Source organism: Galeopterus variegatus, unplaced genomic scaffold (assembly GCF_000696425.1).
Source record: "Galeopterus variegatus unplaced genomic scaffold, G_variegatus-3.0.2 Scaffold979, whole genome shotgun sequence".
In the NCBI taxonomy this organism is placed as follows: domain Eukaryota; kingdom Metazoa; phylum Chordata; class Mammalia; order Dermoptera; family Cynocephalidae; genus Galeopterus; species Galeopterus variegatus.
Genome location: NW_007727090.1, coordinates 742,392 through 767,420, shown reverse-complemented (window position 1 = coordinate 767,420; position 25,029 = coordinate 742,392). Strand labels below are relative to the sequence as shown.

Below are 25,029 nucleotides of genomic sequence, written 5' to 3'. Positions count from 1 at the left end.
TGATCCAGAATATAATCCCCAGCCTCACCTCCCCCTCTGTCCACCTCCACCTTCACATTAGCCCTCCAGAAACTTCCTGTAGCTCTGCTCTTGCCTGCTACTTAGTTTCTACACATGCTCTCGGCTTGGCTGGAAATGCCCTTACCTAATTGGCAACCTCCTGCTCCTCATCCAACACTCAACTTGAGATCTGCCTCCTCCATACAGCCTTCCATGCCACATAACTCAGGAATTTTGACCATCCTTTTTTTTATATCTTCAGGGTACGATATACATGTGTTGATTTAAACACCCATCACATACTACAGTGGCCTCATTTACTTGTAACATTTTCTGCATTAGACAGAAAACCCTCAGAAAGGGAGAACTGGGTCTCGAGCATTTCCGATTCTTTGCATCTAGCATAGGTCTTGGCCCACAGAAGATATCCTGGGAACATTTCTCAGACAAATAAACCAGGCATAGGAGCTCTCAAGACATTTTATCTTAAAGAAGAAAGAGTAGGGGCCGGCCCGGTGGCGCACTGGATAAGTGCGCCGCTTGGGAAGCGCGGCGGCGCTCCCGCCCGCGGGTTCGGATCCCACATACAGACCGGTTCCCACTCACTGGCTGAGCGAGGCGCAGGAGCAGCGCCGAGGGCTGCGGTCCCGTTGCCGGTCCCCGGTCCGGTACGGGGGCAACACTGAGGGTTGCGATCCATTGCCGGACACGGAAGAAGACAAAAAAAAAAAAAAAGAGTAAATTTCTGGTCCTGAAAATGCCTCTTTCTGCAGCCTGAGATAACTGAGAAAAAGCGAAAAAGAAGAAAGAGTAGGGGCCGGCCGGGTGGCGCACTGGATAAGTGCGCCGCTTGGGAAGCGCGGCGGCGCTCCCGCCCGCGGGTTCGGATCCCACATACAGACCGGTTCCCACTCACTGGCTGAGCGAGGCGCAGGAGCAGCGCCGAGGGCTGCGGTCCCGTTGCCGGTCCCCGGTCCGGTACGGGGGCAACACTGAGGGTTGCGATCCATTGCCGGACACGGAAGAAGACAAAAAAAAAAAAAAAAGAAGAAAGAGTAAATTTCTGGTCCTGAACATGCCTCTTTCTGCAGCCTGAGATAACTGAGAAAAAGCGTGTCTTTTCTCTAAAAATTGCTGACACTCCAGAGATGAGATTTGGGTTGGGGACAGACTTATAACAGAACTCAATAAAAGCTACGGGAAGGGGCCACTTTCTCTAAACCAGCCTGCACTTTTTGGTTGACCTGTGTCTCAGAGGATCACTGAGGGGACAGCCTCGCTTTGGCACAGGGAGACGAACCTCGGGGCTTGGGCTGGCAGCAGCGTTTAAGCACGAAGCTAATGTTGTCTGTGCGCAGGATTTGCTTCTTGAGGTGGCTCATGAGGTCTCCCAGGCTAGGGAAGCTGCGGTCCGAGCCATGCAGGCTATAGTGGCCCTTCTGCACCTCGATCTGAAAGTTCTTGAACTGCTTCTGGCCACCCAGTACCTGCCATTCAAGAAAATAACCAGAAACTACTTGTTTAAAATGGATTTACGCCAAATGGAGCATGGGTACATAAAATATTAATCTTAGGGGATGATGAGTGAAAAGTGCCTAGAAACTCTGTACTATCTCTGTATGTTTTCATAAATCTAAAATAATATTAAAAAAACAATTTATTATCAATAAATAAACCAATCAACAAATAAACAAAGAAAGAAGAGTTCAAGAGAAGGCACTGATAAAAGGGAGTTAACGCAACAGCATGGAGAGGAGTTATTTTTACAAAAGCATCACTTGATTTTGACCTGCAAGACAAAGTTCATGAAAATACCAACTTCATAGGTTTCTTGCCATGATTATATGACATAGTGTATTTTAAAAACTTAGTAATAAGCACTGTATAAAGGCTAGCAAATATTATGCATGAGATAACGATTATGACAGCAAAATTTATCCAGGAACCCCCTCAAACTGAGCTCTTCCAGACCATGCATCTATTGTAGCAGAACCACGCTGGGAGCTGGTGTTCAGCTGTCCGGTCCAGTTTCAGGGGTCTATGGTGCCACAGAAAGTAAGTATAAGCAGAAGTCTTCCTTCATGGGCTCTTTTTGTGCAAAGGAACTACTTTAGTGGTTAAAAATAACAGAAAGACATATTTACAGTGTAAACTAGGACATGATATTTAAAATCTTAATGGCTCAGTTACTTCATCTGTACAATGGGATAATATCACCTATCTCATATAGCCATTGTAAGGCTTAAACAAGAACTTGTAGGTAAAATGCTTAGCACAGTGCCTGATGAACTAAAATAGGCAGTAGAACTAATCATATCTCTGACTACTGTTTTCCCCAGGTAATGTGGCACCAGGCAGGCCATGTTGTTGAATCACTGACATCCTTGGTAGCACAAGCCAACTCCACTTCAGAAAGAGGTTAGGCTGTTTCATGCACCCATCCATTTTTAAAATATTAAACTTCCTCCAAAGACTGATGAATAAAGAGGACAGACATCCTGTAAGGGCTACATACCTGACAAGTCCTGAGCCACTGAGTCCATACCAGCCCTTACAACTACCTGTACAGGAACACTCCCAAGCAGGCAGTAGCCCCTGGGATTTCACCCAGGATACCTGGCAGCACTGGGTTCCTTCTGCCATTTCCTCTTCCCACTCTTGACTGAGTCCAGCCCCCAGGGGCTCTCTAGTACTTCTTCCTGTGTCTGAGGTCTATAATATGCTAATGTACTGACCTTCATCTTGAGGCCCCTCTGCTGCCCCAGTTCTTCCAATTCAACTTGAGCTCAAGCAGTACTAGTGATTGATGTAGGCTAATTCTGTAAAACTCAGTGTCTTTTAAAATATCCACTGTATTATTTTTTTTAATTACATGAAAAACAAAGGCATTTGTAGGTCTAGTGACATAAAATCAACAATTCTGGCTTATATCTTAGCTTTCAGGATTTCTCTCATATCATTCCTAGCTTCCAGGAATCATACACTTGAATCACTAACAGACATCTCTACTTGTTGTCAAAACACGGGACGGTAATTTATCTATTAAAATGTCTGAAGCTACCTTTTGGGGAAAACTGCATTAGGCCATGTTGAAGAGGCTGCATTTTTGGCACTTGACTGTACCAGTGAATGCTGCAGACAGACATAGCTTTGGGTCTGTGATGATCTTGGCACTGAGTCTAAAACAAACCACTCTGAATAATTAAAATTAACTTTGCAAGTGTTTGGTGTGAACTGGTTTTCTCGTCATGTTCAGTGGATCCCTGCCATGGGTCCCGAAGTAAGATAGAAAAGGCCACTGGGCCGGCCCGGTGGTGCACTGCTACAGTGCGCCGCTTGGGAGTGTGGCGGCGCTCCCGCCGAGGGTTCGGATCCCACATACAGACCGGTTCCCGCTCACTGGCTGAGCGAAGTGCGGGCGCAACACCGAGGGTTGCGATCCCGTTGCCGGTCCGGTCCGGTCCGGGCGCGACACTGAGGGTTGCGATCCGTTGCTGGACACGAAAAAAGACAAAAAGGAAAAAAAAAAAAAAAAAAGAAAAGGCCACGAGGAGAAAAGGATGTGGGGATCTGGCTGCTCGGGAGTAGTCTTCTTTTGGAGAGCAGGGTGCCCTTGGCCAGACCTCCCAGGGATTTTCTCAGAAACTCAGCCTTTTCTACCCCTACCCGCCAAGGGTGGTCTTCTCTGTAGCAGCTCCTGAACCAGGTGGCACTGGACATCCCATGGCCACAAGGCTTGGCCCAAGCCAGTGTCTTGACTGACCTCAGACTTTTCAAAGCAGGTGACAGTCATGAGGATGTTGTCAAAGTCGGTGCAGCTCCACCTCAGCACGTACATCCCTTCCTCGCTTCCTTCTTGCCGCAATTTATTGATGGCATATTCTGTGCTAGAGAGGGAAGTAAGCAAAGGGAAAAAGAGCTCACACCAAACCGCACTTTAACTGCCTGGATAATCCACTCACCTGAGCTGCCTCAAGTCTCATGGCCCCACTGCATTACATTCCTAGGGCCCTAAAATCCTCTCTGACATGATACATGAGGAAGTAGAGATACTGAGGAGCCTTAAGACAGTGGAGTCTCCGAGGTCTAGAAGAGGACCTGGCCCACTGCCCCAATGCTGAGTCCTGCTTGACTCCCAGTTCCTCACAGACGCTGTCTCCAGCTCCAACCGGAAGAGCCTCCTCAAGGCTGGTGACAAGCAGCTGCCAAAGATGGGGATTCCCTACCAGATTCCCCCTCCCCCCTCCCTACCATCCCCAGCCAGCCCAACAGGAATATGAGCCTCGTGGGATGGGAATTTGGGTTGTTTTGTTTAACTGATATATCTCCAGTAACCAGACAGGCCTGGTTCACAATAGGTACTCAATACATAACACACTGAATGAATAAATCAATGAGGATTAGAAAGATATTAGTAGGGTGTTCCCTACAGTCTTACACTCCTTTGTGACTGTAGAATCAGTGAGTCCTGGCACACAGCGGGCAGTGAACACTGGCCACATAAATCCACTTACGAGGTTACTAGCACCTAGTGAGTACAGCTCACTCAGCATGGGTGAAAGCCAATGTGGTCAACATGTTTTAGAAAGGCAGGAATATTACGTGCTCTCCAACTGCTCCATGGTGTCTGATACCTCCAGGCCTTGGCACATGCTGATCCCTCACTGGGATACCCTTTCCCCTTTTTAAGTCCTGGAAAACCATCACTGATTCTTCAACGTTTAATCTGATGTGAATGCTGTATACTCTGAGAGTTTCCGCCTCCCACAGAACACAAAACATGCGTTCATTCAACAAATAGAGTACTTACAATGTGCTAGGCTTTGCTGTGGGCACTGAGGAGAGCAGTGTGCAATGCAGACAGTGTGCCTGCCTCTATGAAGCTCATATTCTGGGAGGTGACAGCAGTCAGACCAGAAACAAATGTACACGTGATAAACGTAGTATGTCAGAAGGTAATAAATGTCACTAAAGAAAAATCAAGCAGAGGGAAGCAGCCAGGAAATGTGGGACAGAGAGGGAGAAGGGGTGTTATTTTGTGTAAAGTGGCCAGGGAAGACTTCACGGATAACGTGACATCTGACTGACACCTGAAGGAAGTGGTGGCTGTGCAGATTCTGGAGAAAGGACATTCCAAGCCAAGGGAAAAGCAAGTGCCAATAGCACTTAAAGCACAACTGTGGCTGGGATACTGGAGGAACGTGCTTTTCCCATGCTCAACCCCTTGCTCTGCAATGTGTGTCTGTGAGCTTCTCCAGGCCAGGGACCACACACCACTACCAAACTTCCTGTTCACCAGGTAACCAGGAAAGGGAAGAAGGTAGAAAGCACATTATGTGGAAGGCAGCTAAAGAGATGCTGCCCCAGATATACTGTGGTTTGGAAAGAGACACTCAGAAGACACACAACAGCTGTTTTCCTTTGCCTGAAAGGCAGTCCTAAGTAAGAGGAAGCAATCTGAATCCCTGTTACCTCAAAAGGCAGAACTCAAGTGAGTAGGTAGAAGTTACAGAGAGGCCAACTACAACTCCATACCAGAAAGGTAGTACATCTGTCACTGTTAGGGCTGTAATGTACTGGCTGCCTTGTTCAGCACTGAGTACCCCATCATCAGAGATATGTGGGCACAGACTACCAGTTCTGAGATGCAGGTGGAACAAAACATCCACAAAGCCCCTTCTGGCCTCAAGGTTATGGCATACTCAGGCCCCCACCGTTCATCTGGCATGTCAGGAGAAGCTGACTCAGGATTCTGTTTCCCACACTGTTTAATGCTGAATCTGTGCCCTTTCTCAAATTGCCCACAGTACTTGACATAGCAAGGGGATAGGAAGGGTAGCACTTCTTGTCAGCTATGGAGGTGAAGGGGTTAATTTCTGAGGAGAGACCCAAATAAGGGAGAAGAGTTGAAGGGCTGCTGCAAGGACCAAGGCAGAAGAGGACGGGAAGGCCAGACCAAAACATGGACAGCAGCGATGGAAAAGAGAGCACCCAGTAAATACTAGCCAACGCCATCAGCTGGCCCCAACCTAAACATTTGGGTCTAAGGAGACCACACTCCCTAGACTAGAATGGTGGCTCCTTTCACACCAAAGGCAACTGAAAAGGTTCTAGAACCAACCAGATTGGACCATGACAGCCGTTCTGTATGTTGTGGACGATCAAGGGGGGAGCCACATCAGTGCAGAGGTAATGATGGGCATCTGCTGTGAGCCGGAAGTAGCCATCTACCAGGGACACAAAGGACAAGGCCTCCTCATGTGAAGAGAGCTTCAGTTCCTGGTGAGAGAGAAGAAATTTCCATGGTTACATCATGTATCTGTCATCTTAAGTGGCTGACTCTATGGAGAGGTACCCAGTGGGAAGATATTTAAAACAGAACGAAGAAAGCATGACCCAAAGGGAAACCCTTTTTGTTGATATGAACTGTATTCCTGGCACTTACATAGGACTTTCACTGCTCAACACATTTTTCCATCCACTATCTCAAAACTATCAAATGAGGTACAATGAGTGGCAGGGGTGAGGGTGTAGGGGACGCAGCAGCAGGCAGAGAGACCTGTGGAGAAGCTTCCGCTTGGAACCAAACAGAAGAGGAAGCCTGAATCAAGGTGGTGGAGGCATGAAAGTAGAGGCGGGAGGAACAGAGTGTACACCCTGGTCTTGACACTAAGCCATGACTGACTGAGTCAGCACTATTCCTGTTCTACAGAGACGAAAACAGGCATAGGTGCTTCATCTCACAGCAGAGCTGGTCTAGAGGGTGAAACTCCTGGATTTTAATCCAGAATGGTCCTAGACACAATGATGAGGTTGTTAGATTAAGTCCAAGAACCTCTGAGGATTTGGAGGAGGCAGAAAGTCTCACAGTGGGAAGAGGCAAAGGAAAAAGGGGAAGGAAAGAGGGAGCAAATTTCCATGAAAGAAGGTGTTCAGAAAAACACTTGGAGGTGAAGACAGGTGAGGTGTTCCGTCTTGGTCACAGCTTCCTAAGAAGAAACTGCCTATTTGAAAGGAGATGTGGGGTCATCCAAGAACATCTCCTGATGAGGGAAGGTATGCAAAGCCATGGCTGGAGCTTTGACTCACAAAAATATTAAAAGCACATGAGCCTTCAGAGAAGCGTAGAATGACACCTGATGATAAGACCCTTTCCACAGTACTGGAGAAAGCAGAGGCTGGTGGCAGAGATGCTAGAAGATCAGTGAAGGGGAAAAGGGTGGGGGGGAGGGGGACAAAAGCAACCAGTTGGGAAGGAGGTAAGGGGGCCTGGTGACAGTTGCAATGCCACAGGAAGGGAGCCCTGGTTGTGAGTCAAGAAGCCAAGAGAAGGCAGGACCACCATAGGGATGGCACCTAAGGAAGGAGAAGCTGTGCTAAGTGTGCTTCCTTTCAGGTGTGACCTTGCTTCCACCCACAGATATTCCTGAAAAGCAAATTCAAGAAGCTCTAGAACAAGAGGTAGGCCTGGCTTGGGCAGCCCCTCACTCAGCCACATGATAAGCAAGCCCACGTACGCACTTAAGTTCCCTGAGAGCAGAAGTTTAAGTAGAAATAGGAAATGTCAGAGAGATGCAGAGAAAAGTGATAAATCAAGATACGATTTGAGGACATGCTAGTATCATGCTTTCCTGAAAGAACAGCAGCCCAAATACTGCCTGATCAAAGTGTTAAGAAATCCCATGGATGAGAAGGGACAGGGGAGTGAGAAGCTGAAGAGGCATCACGAATGGGGCTAACCCCCAGGCTCTGGAGCCAGCTTATCTGGGTTCAGATCTCAGCATCTCTACCTATTAGGTTTAAGAACATGTAATCACCATTTTTAAAGGTCAAAATTTGTCAAATATTAGCAATTTCAAAGTTTAACCTAATAGCTGTGGACTTAACATCTTTGTGCCTCGGTTTCCTCCTCTGTAAAATGGGGATAGTAACACACACACCTATAGGGTTAATATGCAAACTGAAAGAATCAATATTTGTAAAGTGCTTAGAATAGGAAGTGCCTGGAACACAGTAAGGGCCACAAGATGTCACATGGCAAAATGGCTGAGCAACGAAAAGCTAAGCTTCTGAGTTGCTCACCTTTTAAAGCCATCAAAACCACTCCCATGGGCCGAGCCCGTGGTGCACTCAGGAGAGTTCGGCGCTGGGAGTGCAGCAGCGCTCCCGCCGCAGGTTCGGATCCTATATAGGGATGGCCCGTGCGCTCACTGGCTGAGTCGGGTGCGGCCGGTCTCAAAAAGGACAAAAAAAAAAAAAACCCCACTCCCATTACTCTGTGAATAGATTAATCCATTCACAAGGGAATAGTCCTCACCATCTAATCATCTTTTCCAGGCCCCACCTTTCTACCTTTCAATTACCATAATAGAATTTCCCATCCTCTTAACACTGTCACAGTGAGGATTAAATTTCAGTGAGATTTGGGGGGATATTCAATCCACAGCAGTGTGCATGTACATGTGCATGCTCTTAGAAAAATAATCAAATATTTATTTACAATGGGATTATGAGTTGTTTTAATTTTAATTCTTCTTCCTTTAGAAAAAAAATACATTAATTTTATCAGAAAAAAATGTAGTAAAAACAAAGGGAAAAGTAGAAATGCCCAGATATTTGTTAATGGAATGACGGAAAACAGAGAGAGAGGGAAATTTTAAGTACTGTTTATTGAGCATATTATAGACATTAGGCCCTGTATTATATGCTGTGCCTATATTATTGTATTTAGTCCTCCAAGAACCTTAGAAGTAGGAATATTAGTCCTATTTCAAATGGGAAAACAGAGAGAGAGGGAAATTTTAAGTACTGTTTATTGAGCATATTATAGACATTAGGCCCTGTATTATATGCTGTGCTTATATTATTGTATTTAGTCCTCCAAGAACCTTAGAAGTAGGAATATTAGTCCTATTTCAAATAGGGAATCTGAGACTGATGGAGAGATGTAGAAACTTGTACAGGGTCACACAGTGAGAAGGTGGCAGCCACTTGCCCAGTTCTGTCTAGCTCCAGCCTGTGCTTTTTGCCTGTGTTGCTTTGGTTTCTAAGGCATTATCATCATCAAGGGACCCTGAGGGATTGAGAGAGAGACTGGCATGTCTGCGATCTCGCTCTTGAACATGGCCAAATCCTTAAGACAACCAGCAGAGGAGAAATAGCAGACAGCTGGTATACATTTTGTGAGCCTGCCCATTCCTGTCTGTCTTGGCACCTGTTACCTAAGTCAGGGCTCACCCTGCCACATGGGCCAGAGACTGCCAATCTACAGTGCTGTGTGGGGAGCAGGAGGAAAGCAGGAAGAAATAAATACTCAATCTCCCTATTTCTTGGCCACCAAGGAAGGCCTTCGCTTTCTGCTATAAGCAACGGAAATGGATTAATACACATACCTTTAAAATATTTTTTGCACAAAAAACTGGTGTCATTCTATAGGTCAAGTTTCACATTCTACTTTTTCCCATTTACAAAAGCATTTTTTCAGATCATTAAAAAATTCACTAGTTTTGTATATTGACAAAATAAAAAAAATTTTTTTAAAAAATTCACTAGTTTGGTTGTATAATAATCCGCTACTCAGGCAAATTGTGATTTCTTTCCCATTCTCCCATTATTGTATACTTATATTACTTTCAGTATTTTGACACTGTAAATACTGCTGGAATGAACATTCTTATTCATAAACCACTGCTGCATCTCACATTATTTCTAGAAGATATATATCCTAGGTTCCTGAATGGAGTGATATATAAATATTTCCAAGGTTTTTGACACGAGGCCAAAATGCTTTCCAAAAGGTTATGCCAAAAAAGACAAGTTACTCTAGATCCAAGAGAGTGACCATCTGATCTGTCCTAAAACCACATCACCTAATTCTTTCTCAGCACTGAGTGTTATCATTTTGACATAATATTTGCCAAATTTTAGGCAAAACATGACATTTCCTTAGTGTGGATTCCCTTCCCTGTGAGAGTGCCCTGTCTCACCAGCCTGATCTCTTCAAGTGTCGTCAGCCATGACTTCTTCTGACACAAACATGTTTATTTTGGTAGAGTTCCCACTTCCCCTGCCAAACTGGCCTGTTTGTCTAGATTATGTCCTCAAATGATACCAAAGAAGAGGAAGTAAGACTGAACACCCCTTCTTCTGATAGTCACTGGGGTGTGCCCGACACCATGACAGAGACTGACAGTCTGCTGAAGGGCCAAGTGGGGATTCCCATCAATCTCAGCCCAGATGACCCCCAACTCAGTAGAAAGGCCGTGTGGGAACCCTTGAGGGGAGGGAGAGAATGTGCTGACACTCACTGATTTTCTTTACCTCAAATTCACTGACATTTGTGAATTAAATACTGATGTTGAAATACCTTTGGGGGGCAGCAAACCCTAAGGCAGATTCATATTTGCAAGACCAAAGAAAGTCACTGGAATGTACCAGTATAACTTGAAAACTGACACCGATAATGCCTCAGCAACCGGGACTTTTTGGCTTAAATAATACAATCATCAGATTTTCTCTTTGGGACACGAACTCTGAAAATCATGTGCTTCATAACTGTCCTCAGCAATGCCTTCCTCTCATCACCAGATCCAGACTTATAACAGCTTATGGAGCAAACATACCATTTTTTTGTTGTCCTGCTTGTTAATGCTGACCACAGACTCCTTTATTACAATGTGAGTGATTTCAGGGAAGTAAGAAAAATTGTTCCATTCTTCCCGGATTTTGTTTTTCTCCTCATCTTTCTTGTGTTTATTTTCCAGTTTTTTCCTCTTCAGTTTATTTTTTTCCTTTTCAACAGGAACAACCTGGTAAGAAGCATAAAAGTGACAGGGTTGGCTTTCCCATTTTCTATTAGTAAAAGCTCAGTGCTTCTGGCAAACTGATACAGGGCCTAGGTACAAGGAGGAGAAAACCAGCATACCCAGACTTACAGAGGAATTAAGGAAGCTGGCACCTACAGGCTTAGGACCAAAGAATTGGGTCTTACCAGGGAATCTTAAGATTTCACATTTGGGAGAGACCTTAATGAGCACACTGCCTAGACTCTTTACTTTATGTAATATACAATGTGCATGTAAACTCAGAAAGGGAAATAAATGCTCACTAGACATGCATCTATAATCAGGCCCCCTCACTTCCAGATGGATATATGTGCGCTCACACAGGTAGACTACGTGTTCTTCCAAAATATGACTGGACAGAACATGAGCTTTCTCCTATCACTGAATGTCTTGACTTTATAACAGTACACAAGTCAGGATTTTTAGAAGATATAAATCCCGCGTTTGAATAATATATGCATTGCATAATACATATCTGCATAAATTTAAGTGTTTTGTGTAGTATGAGCCATTGAGACTAGAGATCTAGGTTAGGTTTCTGCCTCTGCCAGTTAACTAACTAGTCTGATCATATCTTTGAGACTCATTTCCCCATCCATAAAACAGAAAGCTTACATTTTCTCAAGGTTCTTTGAGATTAGAAAATGCTTATAACATAGTACCTACTATGTAAAAAACCCTCAGTAAGTGTTAGGCGTTGTTATTTTAGCACGAGAATAAAACAGGAGAAGAAAGTATATCTCACATTTACTTTAATATTATTATTTACAGTAATAATAATTATAGCAGCTATAATAATTTATTCAACATTTATTACATGCCAGGCGATGTACCAAATGCCATTTGGTTCTCTCAATAATCCTGTGAGTTAGATACAATAAGTACCTCCATTTGACAGATGAATAATATGCAGCTGATACAGGTGAAATAACCCTCCCAAGGCCACAAAACTGTAAGTAGTGGAGCTAGAACTTGAACCAGGTCTATTTAGGTTTAAAACCCCTGCTCTTAGACCACTCTGCTCCATTGCCTCACCAAATAAACACCTCAATACAGAAGCTTCATTATGTAAAATCAATTAGCCTATTTCATGGAGCCAGAGGCCTAAGTTCAACTAATAGGCACATTCGCTTATTAGGTATGACCTTGGGCCAGTTTCTTAACTTCCCTGTGGCTCTTTGTGTTCATCTGTAAAATGAGAATAATGACCATACTCCCCTGAAATTTTTTTTAATTTTAGAAATAAGTGAGTTAATACAGATAAAATGCTTAGAAAAGTGCTTGGCACATGGTAAGCACTCAGTAAATGTCTCCTGTTATTATATTACTACACATTATATATGCTATCATATTTCTCTATTTCCCTTACAGAACTCAATAAATGTAAATACTTATTGAGACCTTGTGCTACATAGATGAGATAAAAGATAAATGATACATGGTCTCTAGCTTAAATAAACTCAGCCTATGGGGTGGTGGTCATGCAAACAGATTACGCCAACAGGATAACCAGCACACACTGCGTGACACAGGGTGTTCTTTTGATTGGCCTCCTACAGCCACTCACATTTGGTTTTTGCCTCCACTGAATTCCAAGATTTCCAGTCACCATCACTTCATAGTAGAGAACATTTCCGCTGTCATTTGAATGAAACCAATTCATCTCATTTTCTGATGAAATCAGTAGCATGGACGTCTCAAATATTTCAGCACCATAATGTTTTGTCAAAGTTTCCAAGGTAGCCAGGTATTTCACCTTCAGGTCGTGTGTGGACACACTGCTGTCACAAATGGTTTTGTTGTTAAATTCCTTTAGGAAATCCTTGAAAACATTATTTATCCGCATCCTGGTGAGAAGGTTCCTCTGTCTGATAGACTTATTCAATGTTTCCGGAATATATCGTTTGTAGCTAAAAGAAAGTAAAAACATATATCTCTTTTTCACAGATAGGTAAGCAGAAAATAGTTTAGAAACAAACAAACCTTTCTATGAATATTCCTTCCAAGTGTTGCCAAATAAGAAAGGAGGATCTACTCCCAGAGGACATAGTTGGAGTAAGCATTAAGGATGATCATCGTAAGGAGATGGGGGTGAACAGAAACAGAGAGAACAGAAAAGTACACACTCTACAGATTTCGCTAACATGAAAATTCCTACAAGTATCTTCAAATTTTCTGGGTCACAAAGGCAGGAAGCTAACTTGATATATCTGTATTTTTGCTTGCTAGTTTCACTGTTCTTGTGCACATCAGGACTCAACATAAACAAACTGTCACTAAGATTGAGTATCTCTTAGAAAACAGTCTGAAAGGCATCAAGAGTGATTATCTCTTAGTGTGATTACACATGCTTTGTATCTTCTACTTACATATCTATTTTATAATTTTTCTATAAAGATCACATTTAATAGAAACTGGGAAAAATACACAAAGGCTAATTAAATACAAAAGACTTAGTGTATACCATGTGACTACGTCCAGATATATTATTAAATGAATCAACAAGTAAACTGAAAGATTTGTTATCCATCCAGGTGCTAACAGGAGAGTAACTATGACAAACAGAATCTCCACAAACTGATACTCTGCTAGAACAGAAGTCAGTTTTATGAAGAGCATGAATATCCATGAAGGAAAGAACAAGTCCACTGGGGGCCAAACAAATGGGAGACTGACCTGCTTGTTACTTCCAAGCCTGAGACAGCACCTGGCCCAGGGTAATCACTGCTCCATGAGTGGTTTTGCAATGGAAAATTGTGAAGTTTGGGACTTATCCTCAACAAATTTGTAATTTTTCTTTTAGATTAATATAATGTAATAAAGAAAATTAGAGAAGATCCATCGTTTTTCACTTTAGTCTCATGAAAAAATAAAGAGGAAGCACCCAGAGTGAAGGCCACAGGAAAAAGAGAAAGTAGCAGTTCAGCACATACAGTATCTAATCAGTCCCTGCATTACGGAAGAACATCTGCTCTAAACTCTGGTCAAGGGCAAGGAGAAACAAGATGTAAACTATAAGAAGACATGTGCTGCCTATTGCAAGTAATACAGTTATAAGTAATCTCTTCAAAAGGAGACTGTCTTCATTTATGACAATCATAATAGCCCACTGGTAACAAAAAACTTTAATATTTCACAGATGGGTGGAAATTATGCAGATTGAGTATTCCTTCACAAAGACTTGATCTCAAATGATATTTCTAAGTACAATTTTCTTAAGATAATAGTTGATCAACCTTCACATCAAAATTAACATCTCTCAGGGCTGGCTGGTTAGCTTAGTTGGTTAGAGTGAAAACTTATAACAACCAAGATCAAGAGTTCAGATCTCTGTACCAGTCAGACACACACACAAAAAAAGAATTAATAGCTCTCTAGTGAACTGCTAGAACTCCTTGGGAGTTCAGGCTGGGAATGATAGGAGCTGCTTGTACAGCTATATTGAGAAGGATTTTAAGATGGGTTCAGCAGCAAAGGAAAAAATGCAGTGATAGATGGCAATGTCTACCATGGCTAAGGAAGGGAAGCAGAGGGCATGTGGGTCGCTAATTTGACTGGTATCCCCAGTCCAGAAATTTCACCCTACAAATTTCTGAGATCATCATCTAACATTCAAAATCAGGAAAGAATTATAATTACGCTACTTTTTATAACTATTCTATATAAGGTTTGGGTTTTGTAGAGAGCAGGAGTCAGCTGGCAGTAATTACACTGAGATGTATGAGAACACGTAAAAACACCATCCCCACCACTAATTCTCAGGAAGGTTTACCTGATGTCCTTGGGAAGCTCTGGCAACTGCATCTTCCTCATCATGGCATAGTGGGAAATGGCCAGGACAGCCATCCCCAGACACTCGTTCTCGATATCATGCCCATCCTGCTCAGTCTTGGGGTCTCGAATGGGAGCCAGGCATTTGACCAAGTCATACTGTCCCTTTGGAGTAGAGGTGAGAAAAAAATGCACCACCACTTAAGTTTCAAGAGTCCATCCATGTTCTTGATCTTGAGAGGAAGTCTCCCCACAAGGGGAGGTGCTACCCAGAAAAGCAGGACAGCAATGAGACTAGTCACATTTATAGTTTCTCCAACATCAAAGCTCTTTTTCAACAAAGCTAGGCATGAAGGGGCTCAGGAGATGTTCTCCCAAAGTTCATTCACTCATTTAACAAATATTTACTGAGTGCTACATTAGGTGCTGGTAAACAGTACAAACATATGAAACTCCTTCTGGGGCTTAACATACAAATGATGCTGAAAAGCAGTGTCCACTAGGCCTAAATCACACCAGAGCAAGGGAAGGTGACACTGGGCTGGGGTTTGACTGTTCATTAATTCCATAAGCATGTATTAAGACAGCCTTATCTAGGAACTGGGTATAGAAAGCTGACGGGGCACCACCTCTCATTCTGGTGTAGACTTAGAGAAACGGAAAGGAATTCACATTCTACAGTGCATCTAATTTAGCACATGTAAGTTTTTCCCACATCTGCTGTTCAAGTTTCCAGTAGTGAAATGGTCACCAAAATACACCCCTTCACTGATGGAGGTATACGGCATTTCAAGAGCCAAAGGGGACTTTAAAAACAAAAAATAATACAAGACTAAACAGCAGTGCCCACCACCTGCCTTGTACAGAGTAATGATGACAACATCAATGATGGCTCCCATTTATTAAACCCTAACCTCAGTACTAGACACTGTGCTTAGTGCCTTTTATTTATTTCATTTAATCCTCACAACAGCCCTCTGGTGGGTGTTAACATCATCATCTCTAACAGACAAGGAATCTAAGGCACCAAAAGGGAAATAACCCCATTCATTCATTCATTCATTCATTCATTGGTAATTATTGAGAACCAATTATGGGCCAGATATTATTCTAGGTGCTAAGGTTATGGCAATAAACTAAACCACATTCCTGGTAATTATTGAGAACTAATTATGGGCCAGATATTATTCTAGGTGCTAAGGTTATGGCAATAAACTAAACCACATTCCTGATATCATGGAGATTCCACCCTATAGAGAAAGAGTAAAATTAAAAAAAAAAAAAATAGAAATATCCAATGTCAGGTAGTTACAAAAAACACAGTCTTGTAGAAGTATGGAGGCCAGGGAACTAAGGTTGAGACTAAACCTAGGTCTTACTCCTGGGCTATAATACAGCCGCACTCAAACTTTGGTGATGGACTTAAAGTACACAGAACTCTAAGGTCTGTGAACACTTTAGCCTTTCTCTAGCTTGGAGCAAGGGTAGACATGAAGTCTAGAAGAGGTGTTCCTATGTAAGTAAGGCACTCACTTTCCCTGAAGAGTCTTCATTTTAATGGTTTTGGGATGGAGGCTCCTCCCTTGCTGCTGTTCCCCTTCTTGCTTTTTTCAGGTAAGGTCACTGACCAGTTCCACAAACTTCTGAGGACCAGCAACAATGATCTATGCCAGCAATGTGTGTAGAGCAGAACAAAATCCGACTACTTTGACTGTGAGTTTCTGTAAACATTCACTGCACAGATACCAGAAGTAAGTGATTCCTGGGCCTCTGAAAGGTCAGATCCAAATATAATACTTACGCCTTGAGGTATGGTACATTCGTCCTTAATACCTCTGCTCCCAAGAAAGGTAAAAGAATAAATCTCAGATACGGTCACATAAAATTGGGAAGTTGAACCCAGAAAGATTAATCTGAAAGTGGCCAGTCTGTTTTATGTTTTTCTACATGGTATCTGCCCAAGGCTGTGCACTGTCTCATTTCTCCACTGTTTCCAAGGCCAGTTCTAAAGTAGGCATGGAATGGGGTTAATGTGCAATCAGTAACTAAAGCCCTACAATGGGAATTAACCTTGACACAAAAATCACATGTGTAAAAGTATATTCTAAGGAAATAATAAATAGAACATGTATAGAAACCTGTATATAGGAAGTTGTTCACAATAATATATAACAATGATAGCATCCTAGGGCAAACTTGAGAAAAACAGAAAATGTCCAGAAACGGGATTAGATAAATAACCTTTCCTCTGTACTCAATCCTCATTACTCCATTTCCCACTTGAAATCTCCAGTTGTATGTCTCACAATAATTTCCAAAAGAGAACTCATTTCCACCCCTACCCCAGCCTCTTCCTCCCATAGTCTTCCCTATGTAGAAAATGCCTCCATTATCTATCCAACATTGCCCAAAACAGACACCTAGAAATCAGCGTTGATTCCTCAAAGTCTTTCACCTTCCACATTCAACCCATCAGCAATCATACCAATTCTATCTCCAAAATTAATGGCAGATCTACTCATTTTTCTCCAACTTAACTGCCACAACCCTTAGCCAAACTAGGATTTTCTCTGACCTGGACCACTGACTCAGCTGGTATATCTGGAGTGTACTCTTGAACCCAGTACAATCCACTTTCCACATATCAACAAGAATCATCATTGACTTAAGATATAAACGAGATCAAACCCTCCCAATGGCTTCCTATTGCATGGAGTGTACTCTTGAACCCAGTACAATCCACTTTCCACATATCAATAAGAATCATCATTGACTTAAGATATAAACGAGATCAAACCCTCCCAATGGCTTCCTATTGCACTCACGATAAAGATGTAATGACTCACCAGCTCCTCATCACCCTCCTCCTGCTCTCCAGCCACACTGACTCTCCTCTCAGCAACTACCTGCCTTGGGGCCTTCCCACATTCTGTTCCCTCTACATCACATGTTTTCAAATGAGGCTGAGGGGATATTTGGCATTGTTTGAAGACATTTATTATGGTTGTCTCAACTGTGGGAGGTGCTACTGGCAGCTAATGGGTGGAGGCCAAGGATGCTGGTAAATATCCTACAATGGGCAGGGTAGTCCATCACAAGAAAGAATTATCCAGCCCAAAATATCAGTAGTGCTGCTATTGACGATCTCTACCCTACATGGAAGAAATAACTTCCCCACCCTGCTCTTAGAACTGCAGACTCCTTTTTATTCTCCAAGATTCATTATAAATGTCATCTCTTTAGAGACCTTCTCTGATCACATTATTTAAATTAAGTCCTCCCCATTCAAATCCCCTTCCACATTCTCTATCACAAAAGCTTTTCTTTTCATAGCACTTCTCCCAATTTCTTATGTATTACCTATGTATCACTCTATTTGCTTGTTTGTTTTCTAACTTGACTATACATCTGATGCATGCAGAGCCCGTGTCCGTCTTGTTCACCCCAGTATCTCTAGTGCCTTATAATACACAGACACCCAGTAATTTTTTTTGAATAAATGAATTGTTAAGTCATTAAAACAATAAAGATCAATATTTTAAATTGACATTTGAAGGATGAATAAAAAACCAGTATATAAAATGATATGAACAGAAAGATATTTTCAAAAACTACATAATACATAATATAAATGTACATGTTAAAGTCAGAAAGCATATTATCAAAAATGTTAGTTCTCTCAGGGTAATGTAATTTTAGGTGATTCTAACCTCTTTTGGCCTTTTTCTAGTGCCTAATCTTTCCGCCCTACTACCCCTGTAACTCAGGGTGGCACCTCCTTCCTCCCCAAATGTAACTATGACTGCTGAGAAGTGCCTTCCTTAGCCCTGTTGAACTACACCTTCCCTCAACTGCAGCTTCCCTTTCACCTCTGCATGCAAAGTGCTACAGACAAAAAGGAACATGGTGGGAGGTGGCGGGAAAGGAAAGGAACAGGGAAGAAGTGAAGCCTAAAAAATCCATAAGTGGAGAAATTAGCAATTCAGTATGGGGGGTGGGGAGATTGGAAAAGCCACAAACGGGATAACCAGTACCTCAGGACAATGAATTGCTGCTTCCTCCTCCTCACCTGGGGCAAGTCCAGGTATGGCAGGAACTTCCACAGAACAGGCCATAAAGCATCCTCTACTACCAAGTTCAGCTGCACCAGAGGATCTGAGCCCTACAATCCTCAACCAGTCAACAAACTCCACACTCTGCTGGTCCACACTTCCTACCTGAGCAAATAGATATTCCAGCGAACTAGCGTCAAGGAGCGGGGTTGCATCTGGAACCTTTTTTTTCTCATAGCCATTTTTCTGCTTCTTTGGAGAATGTCGCCACACTGACTGCTCATTGTCATTGGTCCCGTGCCAGTTGGTGAAATAGAACCTGGAAGGCAGGAAAATGAACATCAATTGTGGCAAAGGAGACCCTGGAATAGATGGAAGGTGTCCTGGTTCACCCATAGTGGTCAGTGCCAAAGGCTCAGCAGCCCTGAGAAGCAAGCAAGCAAACCCAGTACCTTGTCAAACCTCAGTGCTTATAAGGCCCATTTCTTTTCATCTTGACAAGCACTATGTACAGGAGCAGTGGCCTGTCAGCATCTCCTCTATGGCTCAGGGATATCAAGTGACTCCCTGAAGATCACAAAGATAGCTCCTCTAATGGTCCACTACATCTTCCTGAGTAGGAAAACACCTGCTGACTAGAACTCGATGTTAGCCCAGCAGCTCCCTGTATCTTCACCATCAGTGCATTGCTAAGGCCATTCTGCTCGGAATCCAGGACCTACTATATACACATTTCTGAGATCTATTTTCATCACACAATCAGCATGTACAGCTAATATGGCAGTGCTTCCTATTTCCCAGATCACTGTTATTAAACTGATAATGTAAAAGCATCAGCTGCAGTGCTGTGAATTAATTTAATAAGCACTTTATATACATTATGCTATTTAATCTTCATAGCAACTCTACAGTATAGGTTTCATTGTTTCCATTTCACAGATGAGAAAAACCGAGATTCTAAGAGGTTACACAACCTAAGACTACAAGTCTGTTCTCTTAACTACTAGTTTCCTCTGCCACCTGTAAGAGAGACACAGTGAGTTCTGAAATGTGTGAAAGGGATTGAGCCAAGTTGGCCCAGGCTATCTCTAGGCTACAGGCTCAGCTGGTGCCTGGGTCTCTATCCCTTGACATGCCCATGAGCTGATGAAAAGAACCATGTCACAGAGAAGCAACAAATAAAACTCCTCCCATCCCCCCAAAAAGACATGCTGTTAAACTCAGGTATCTGTCACTGCACTATATTTGCAGAGCCTAGGATATGCAAGGCTGAGAGCCAGGCCCTGTAACACAGTGGGCTCTCAAGCATGGTCCCTGCCCTCTGTGAACTCCCTGTCTACAGGGGCAATTAGTCTTGTCCAACAACAACTATAAAGTAACATACAATGGGACATGTGTCATAAGCAGGACTTCACTGTGACCTTAATGGGCCCCACATATTTTTCCCTTCTTACATTCATATACATATTTTTTTTTCATGTCAGTGGAAAAAAATAAAGAATGACATAAATAAATGTAATAGCTGCCTACATTCCTTTTCAGAATGACGTGGAGGAATAAGGCAGGAAGGAAGGAAGGAGAGAGAGAGAGAGAGAGACCTATCAGTCAGAGATCTACACTGCAAGCTCTTGAGAAAAATGATGATAACATATTCTAAGTATATGTACAGATAATGTACACAATAAATTCTCCCTAGGTTTCTACAAAATTTTACAAATGGAAAAGGAAATTAATTTGGCTGAAAAAGCATGAAAATATCTTTTTCTTAAAAATAACAAATATGATTGCATTATATTAAGATATATTATAAAACAATAACTATCAAAATCATTATCTAAAAGCAGAAAACCATAATTAAAGTATAAGAATATTTCCCAAAATAGAGCTGGGATTTCACTGAAATAATCAACAACATTTATATTCATATTACACCTTCTTTAGTGGTGAGATTATGAGGTTTCAAAATTTTTGTAGTTTGTTGTAATGCAAATGTTTTAGCTTAGGGTGGTATCTTTTCTTCCTCAACTTCAAAGAACCTGTGGTAACAAAGTAATATCCTGTTGAAGTATAATGTCAGGTATAAAGTCAAGGTGCCAAAAGTGAAGCAGCCGGGCAGTTCCTGGTAGCTAACAGAAACGGAGAACAGGCAAAGACAGCTTTTAACAGTGAGGCATTCACATGACCAATAAAGAAAGATTAATGCCTCTAAGAAGATTCTACCACTAACAGAAAATTCACTAGATATATAACTTCAGGAAAGTCCCTTTTCTTTTCTGGGCATCAGTGTTCCCAATGAAAAAATGGAAGAGTTGAATTAGGTTAAACGCAGGTCTCTTCTAAGTCACAAATGCTTCCATTCAAGGCTCTGAGCTCAGTTTAGAAACCTAGAGGGAAAGAACTGGAACTCAACGACAAGCCTCCTTCCTAGACTTCAAGCTGTAACTATACATCTTCATGCTGATCATGCAGCTAACCCCCAGGCCACGGAAAGCAACATTACACTTTGAAAAACAAATCCAATTATCGTTAGAAGACTCAGCTGGGTGGGGTGAACTGTTTCCCTAAATCCAGGGTGTGAAATCTCACATGGCACACACCTCTTCTCCTAAGGTGAGATCTTGGGTAAGTACAAAAGAAGAGAAAAAGACAGCTCTGGGATGATTATCAAAGAAAAGTCAGATCGGGCTCAGCATCCACCAAGAAAAACGCCCTCGTCATTCTGGAATGGTAACAACTGTACCAACTTCCCAATGGAAACAGCAGCTCCTCAATCTGTGGAGTACATCTGAGATTCCGGAGGGTCTGCTTCTGAGCTAATCCTTTCAAGAAGGATCTACCCTGTTTATAAACTCCACTGCTAAACACACATTAACTTATGCTTAACTAGTATCTAACATACTAGTTACTAGTTAAATTCTAGATCTGAGATTCCGGAGGGTCTGCTTCTGAGCTAATCCTTTCAAGAAGGATCTACCCTGTCTATAAACTCCACTGTTAAACACACATTAACTTATGCTTAACTAGTATCTAACATACTAGTTACTAGTTAAATTCTAGATCCAGAACAAATACGCTTACAAACTCAAAAGACTGCAGCTATTGAAGTACTGTCTATATCACCTTAGGAGACATTGTAACATTTAGCAAAGTCTGCAAATATGGGAGAAAAGGCAAGTACCCATCAGAAGAAAAATCATAGCCCCATAGCCAAAAATCCTCAGGGAGTAGATCGAAACCATCCACTTCTTGAGAGCAAGACCAACCTAGAATTTATAGGTTACCATTTCAGGCAGTGCTTCTCAAGCATTTTAGGTGTAATGTTTAGTAAGAAATATATTTTATATCATGACCACTAGTACATACATATCTCAAAAGTTTTAAAAAACAATATTCTTAGGATTTGTATATATGCCGATATTATCTATTCTCTCCTGTTTATTTTTGTTTGTTTTTTGAAATTCTGGTCACAACTCACTAAATTAAATTCATAATCCTCATGCACTATTTGAAAAACTCTGCTGTAGGACACTAATTCTATTCAAAATACACTCCGCATCATAAAGATTTCTTTTCTAAAATGTGGCAGAGGAGGATGATCAAATTCATCTTGAGTTGTATAACGAAACACTAAAGAAGTCCTTCCTCATACCAAGTCAAGTAAAGATAAAAGTTACAAATTACAAAAATGACCACAATACTTCTTGGTAAATGCTCAGGGCCCCAGGCTAACCGTTATCCCTCACTGCACAAGGAAGCCTGGACAGCACCAGCTCTGTACTTCTCATACCTCATCCGGTAGTGGAGCCGGAGCGACATTTTGTCATCAATGGTGATGGTGCGATTCGGAGCGTACCAGAGCTTGGTGTTCTCATCATACAGGGCAAACAGGTTGTGACACAGAGGAGAGATATCTGGGGAAAAGTACAGGACACATCAGAAAATTAAAATGAGATACATTTGGCCATCTGTTTCCAAAGCATGACATATGCAAAGATAAGGAATTCTCTCATTCAGAAAGAATCTAGGTCACTCGCATCCTCCCGGGGCAAATATGACTTCCAATCATGTTCAATCAGGCAGTTTTAATCATAATAATTAAGAACTATGACTCCCCAAGAATATGCACCGTAGCTCCTGGCAAACCAATTTAAAATCATTTAAAAGTAAGTCTGCTGATATTTCTCATTACAGGTGTCTGTGACATAGTCTTACCAAATCCTGATTAAAAGAAAAAAAGGCCATCATCGAGGTTCACAATCCTGCCTGATATGTACCTTGTTAATCACAGTCAGAAACGTTCTCAGAGTATGGGAAACCCTCCATCTGTTTTCTACAGAAATTGTTTAAACAATTCTAACACACTGTATTACACATTAAACAAGCGAAGAAGTTCTTAGCAGTAGTGCACAAAATGCACATTAGAATAAATAATAACCAAAGTGATTTTTGTCAGTGATTAAAATCTATTACCATTAACAATAAATACACTTAAGTACTCTGTATAGTTATCATAAATTTTTTTTAATTAGTAGCCAACTAACAAGAAGACATATGCTTAACAAAGCTGGCCCAATAGTGCTCCCTTGCCTCCCCAGCTCACCAGCTGCCTCCTCCAATAGAGGAATGATAGAAAAGATAAGAACATTATGAAGTCTCCATGATTAAAATTACATAGACCTGTCATCTAAATGGGTGGGAGGTGGGGGGGGGGTGATTGCCAATAATAATTACTGATACTTTCATGTGCAGCCAGGCCTCATACTAAGATACAGTGCACTTAAATGACCAAAACATGTGGGAGAATATGAAGTAACTAGTACTTGCTTTCCTAAATCAGACATCTGAAGACTGACATTGACAAGGCCCCCTCCCTGGTTCTGCTCACCTAGACAAGGACTCTCTCCAATGTAGACATTGAGTTAAGAAGTTACAAATGCCTCAACCTCTCAAAGTCCTCTCTTGAACCCCTCAATCCATGCCTCTCAAGAACTGTGAAGGGTTCTCTCTTCAGAAGTTATTTTTCTCCTTATAAACAGAGAAGTTAAACTTTAAAGAACATCTTCCCTTTGGAACAAAAGCAAACAGCTTTTGGATCCAGTATGATTAGGGCTATGTTTCCGGTGAAGTATAGTTTTTCATTTCTAAATTGGCATTTGTGGCCTGGCAATCCAGCCTTTCTTTATACATATCCATATCTGAATGTGTACCAGCACATACATATTTGAAGCACAACTTATTTGTAATCATGGAACTGTCTGTAATTCCACCACAGGGCTAATTCTAACAATATTACTACCCATAAACAGGAAGATCAAAGATACCATTTTATATAAAAGTAACAATATCAATACTAACATTTACTGAGGGCTAAGTGTCAGGCATCAGACTCACACTCTATGTTTATTGTCTTTTAGTACTCCTGATACCTAATGAGGTAAGCATTATTTTTGCCGTTTTTCAGATGAAGAAACTGTAGCTTCCTATGATTTAGTCTGATTCAAGGTTACTCACCTAGTAAAAGGCAGAGCTGAGATTCAAACCAAGACTGAGCTACTGAGGGGGCTAAGCAATGAGAGCTAAAAGAACAAAACTTTACAACATATAGGTGAATAGGGAAGAATACAATACTGCCATCAAAACAACACTTACTATAATAACAGTGAGGCTCCAAGAATCTGTGGCATGCAGTATTTATGTATTTTTAAAATTAATAAACTTTTGCAATATTCACCTGAGCCAGTTACAGAAGAGATACCACTCATTCTCTGTAAATTAGGCTTAGAAACTGACACCCCAAATTGACTGATCCTTAGCCCAACATTACATGAAATAGAGAAGCCATGTCTGTCCTTAGACACATAGGCTCTCTCATCTCCTTTCCTAGCAGTTCCTTGGTCCCTCATTAATTGCAACCCAACAATTCTACAAAAATGATCCTTGCGGACAAACTGAGTGAGGTTTATACCTGCTGTGCTGATGGCAAGAAACTTGGCTGAGGGAATAAACACTATAATCCAAGTCTCAAGGGAAAAAAGGGAAAACAAAAAAGAGCAAAGAAACAAAGTGTTAAAAAAATACTTTACAGGGCCGGCCCGGTGGCGCACTGCTACAGTGCGCCACTTGGGAGCGTGGCGGCGCTCCCGCCGAGGGTTCGGATCCCACGTACAGACCGGCCGCTCACTGGCTGAGCGAGGTGCAGGTGCAACACCGAGGGTTGCAATCCCGTTCCCGTTGCCGGTCCCGGTCCGGTACGGGTGTGACACTGAGGGTTGCAATCCATTGCCGGTCACGAAAAAAGACAAAAAGGAAAAAAAAAAAAACTTTACAAGCACTAATTTACATCTAGTTGTTCTGCTAATTAT

General features: G+C 42.0%; 1 protein-coding gene across 1 annotated transcript in view; it reads right to left on the bottom strand.

Moving 5' to 3' along the window:
• JAK1 (Janus kinase 1) overlaps positions 1 to 25,029 on the bottom strand; it is a 51,549-nt gene that overhangs the window by 22,524 nt on the left and 3,996 nt on the right. Inside the window, exons 3-10 of the mRNA XM_008573982.1 lie at positions 22,455 to 22,578; positions 18,833 to 18,986; positions 14,617 to 14,780; positions 12,412 to 12,754; positions 10,623 to 10,808; positions 6,122 to 6,279; positions 3,764 to 3,887; positions 1,301 to 1,487 (exon numbers count right to left, since the gene is read on the bottom strand). Coding sequence (XP_008572204.1) covers positions 1,301 to 1,487; positions 3,764 to 3,887; positions 6,122 to 6,279; positions 10,623 to 10,808; positions 12,412 to 12,754; positions 14,617 to 14,780; positions 18,833 to 18,986; positions 22,455 to 22,578 — 1,440 coding nt within the window. The remainder of the gene's footprint in view (positions 1 to 1,300; positions 1,488 to 3,763; positions 3,888 to 6,121; positions 6,280 to 10,622; positions 10,809 to 12,411; positions 12,755 to 14,616; positions 14,781 to 18,832; positions 18,987 to 22,454; positions 22,579 to 25,029) is intronic.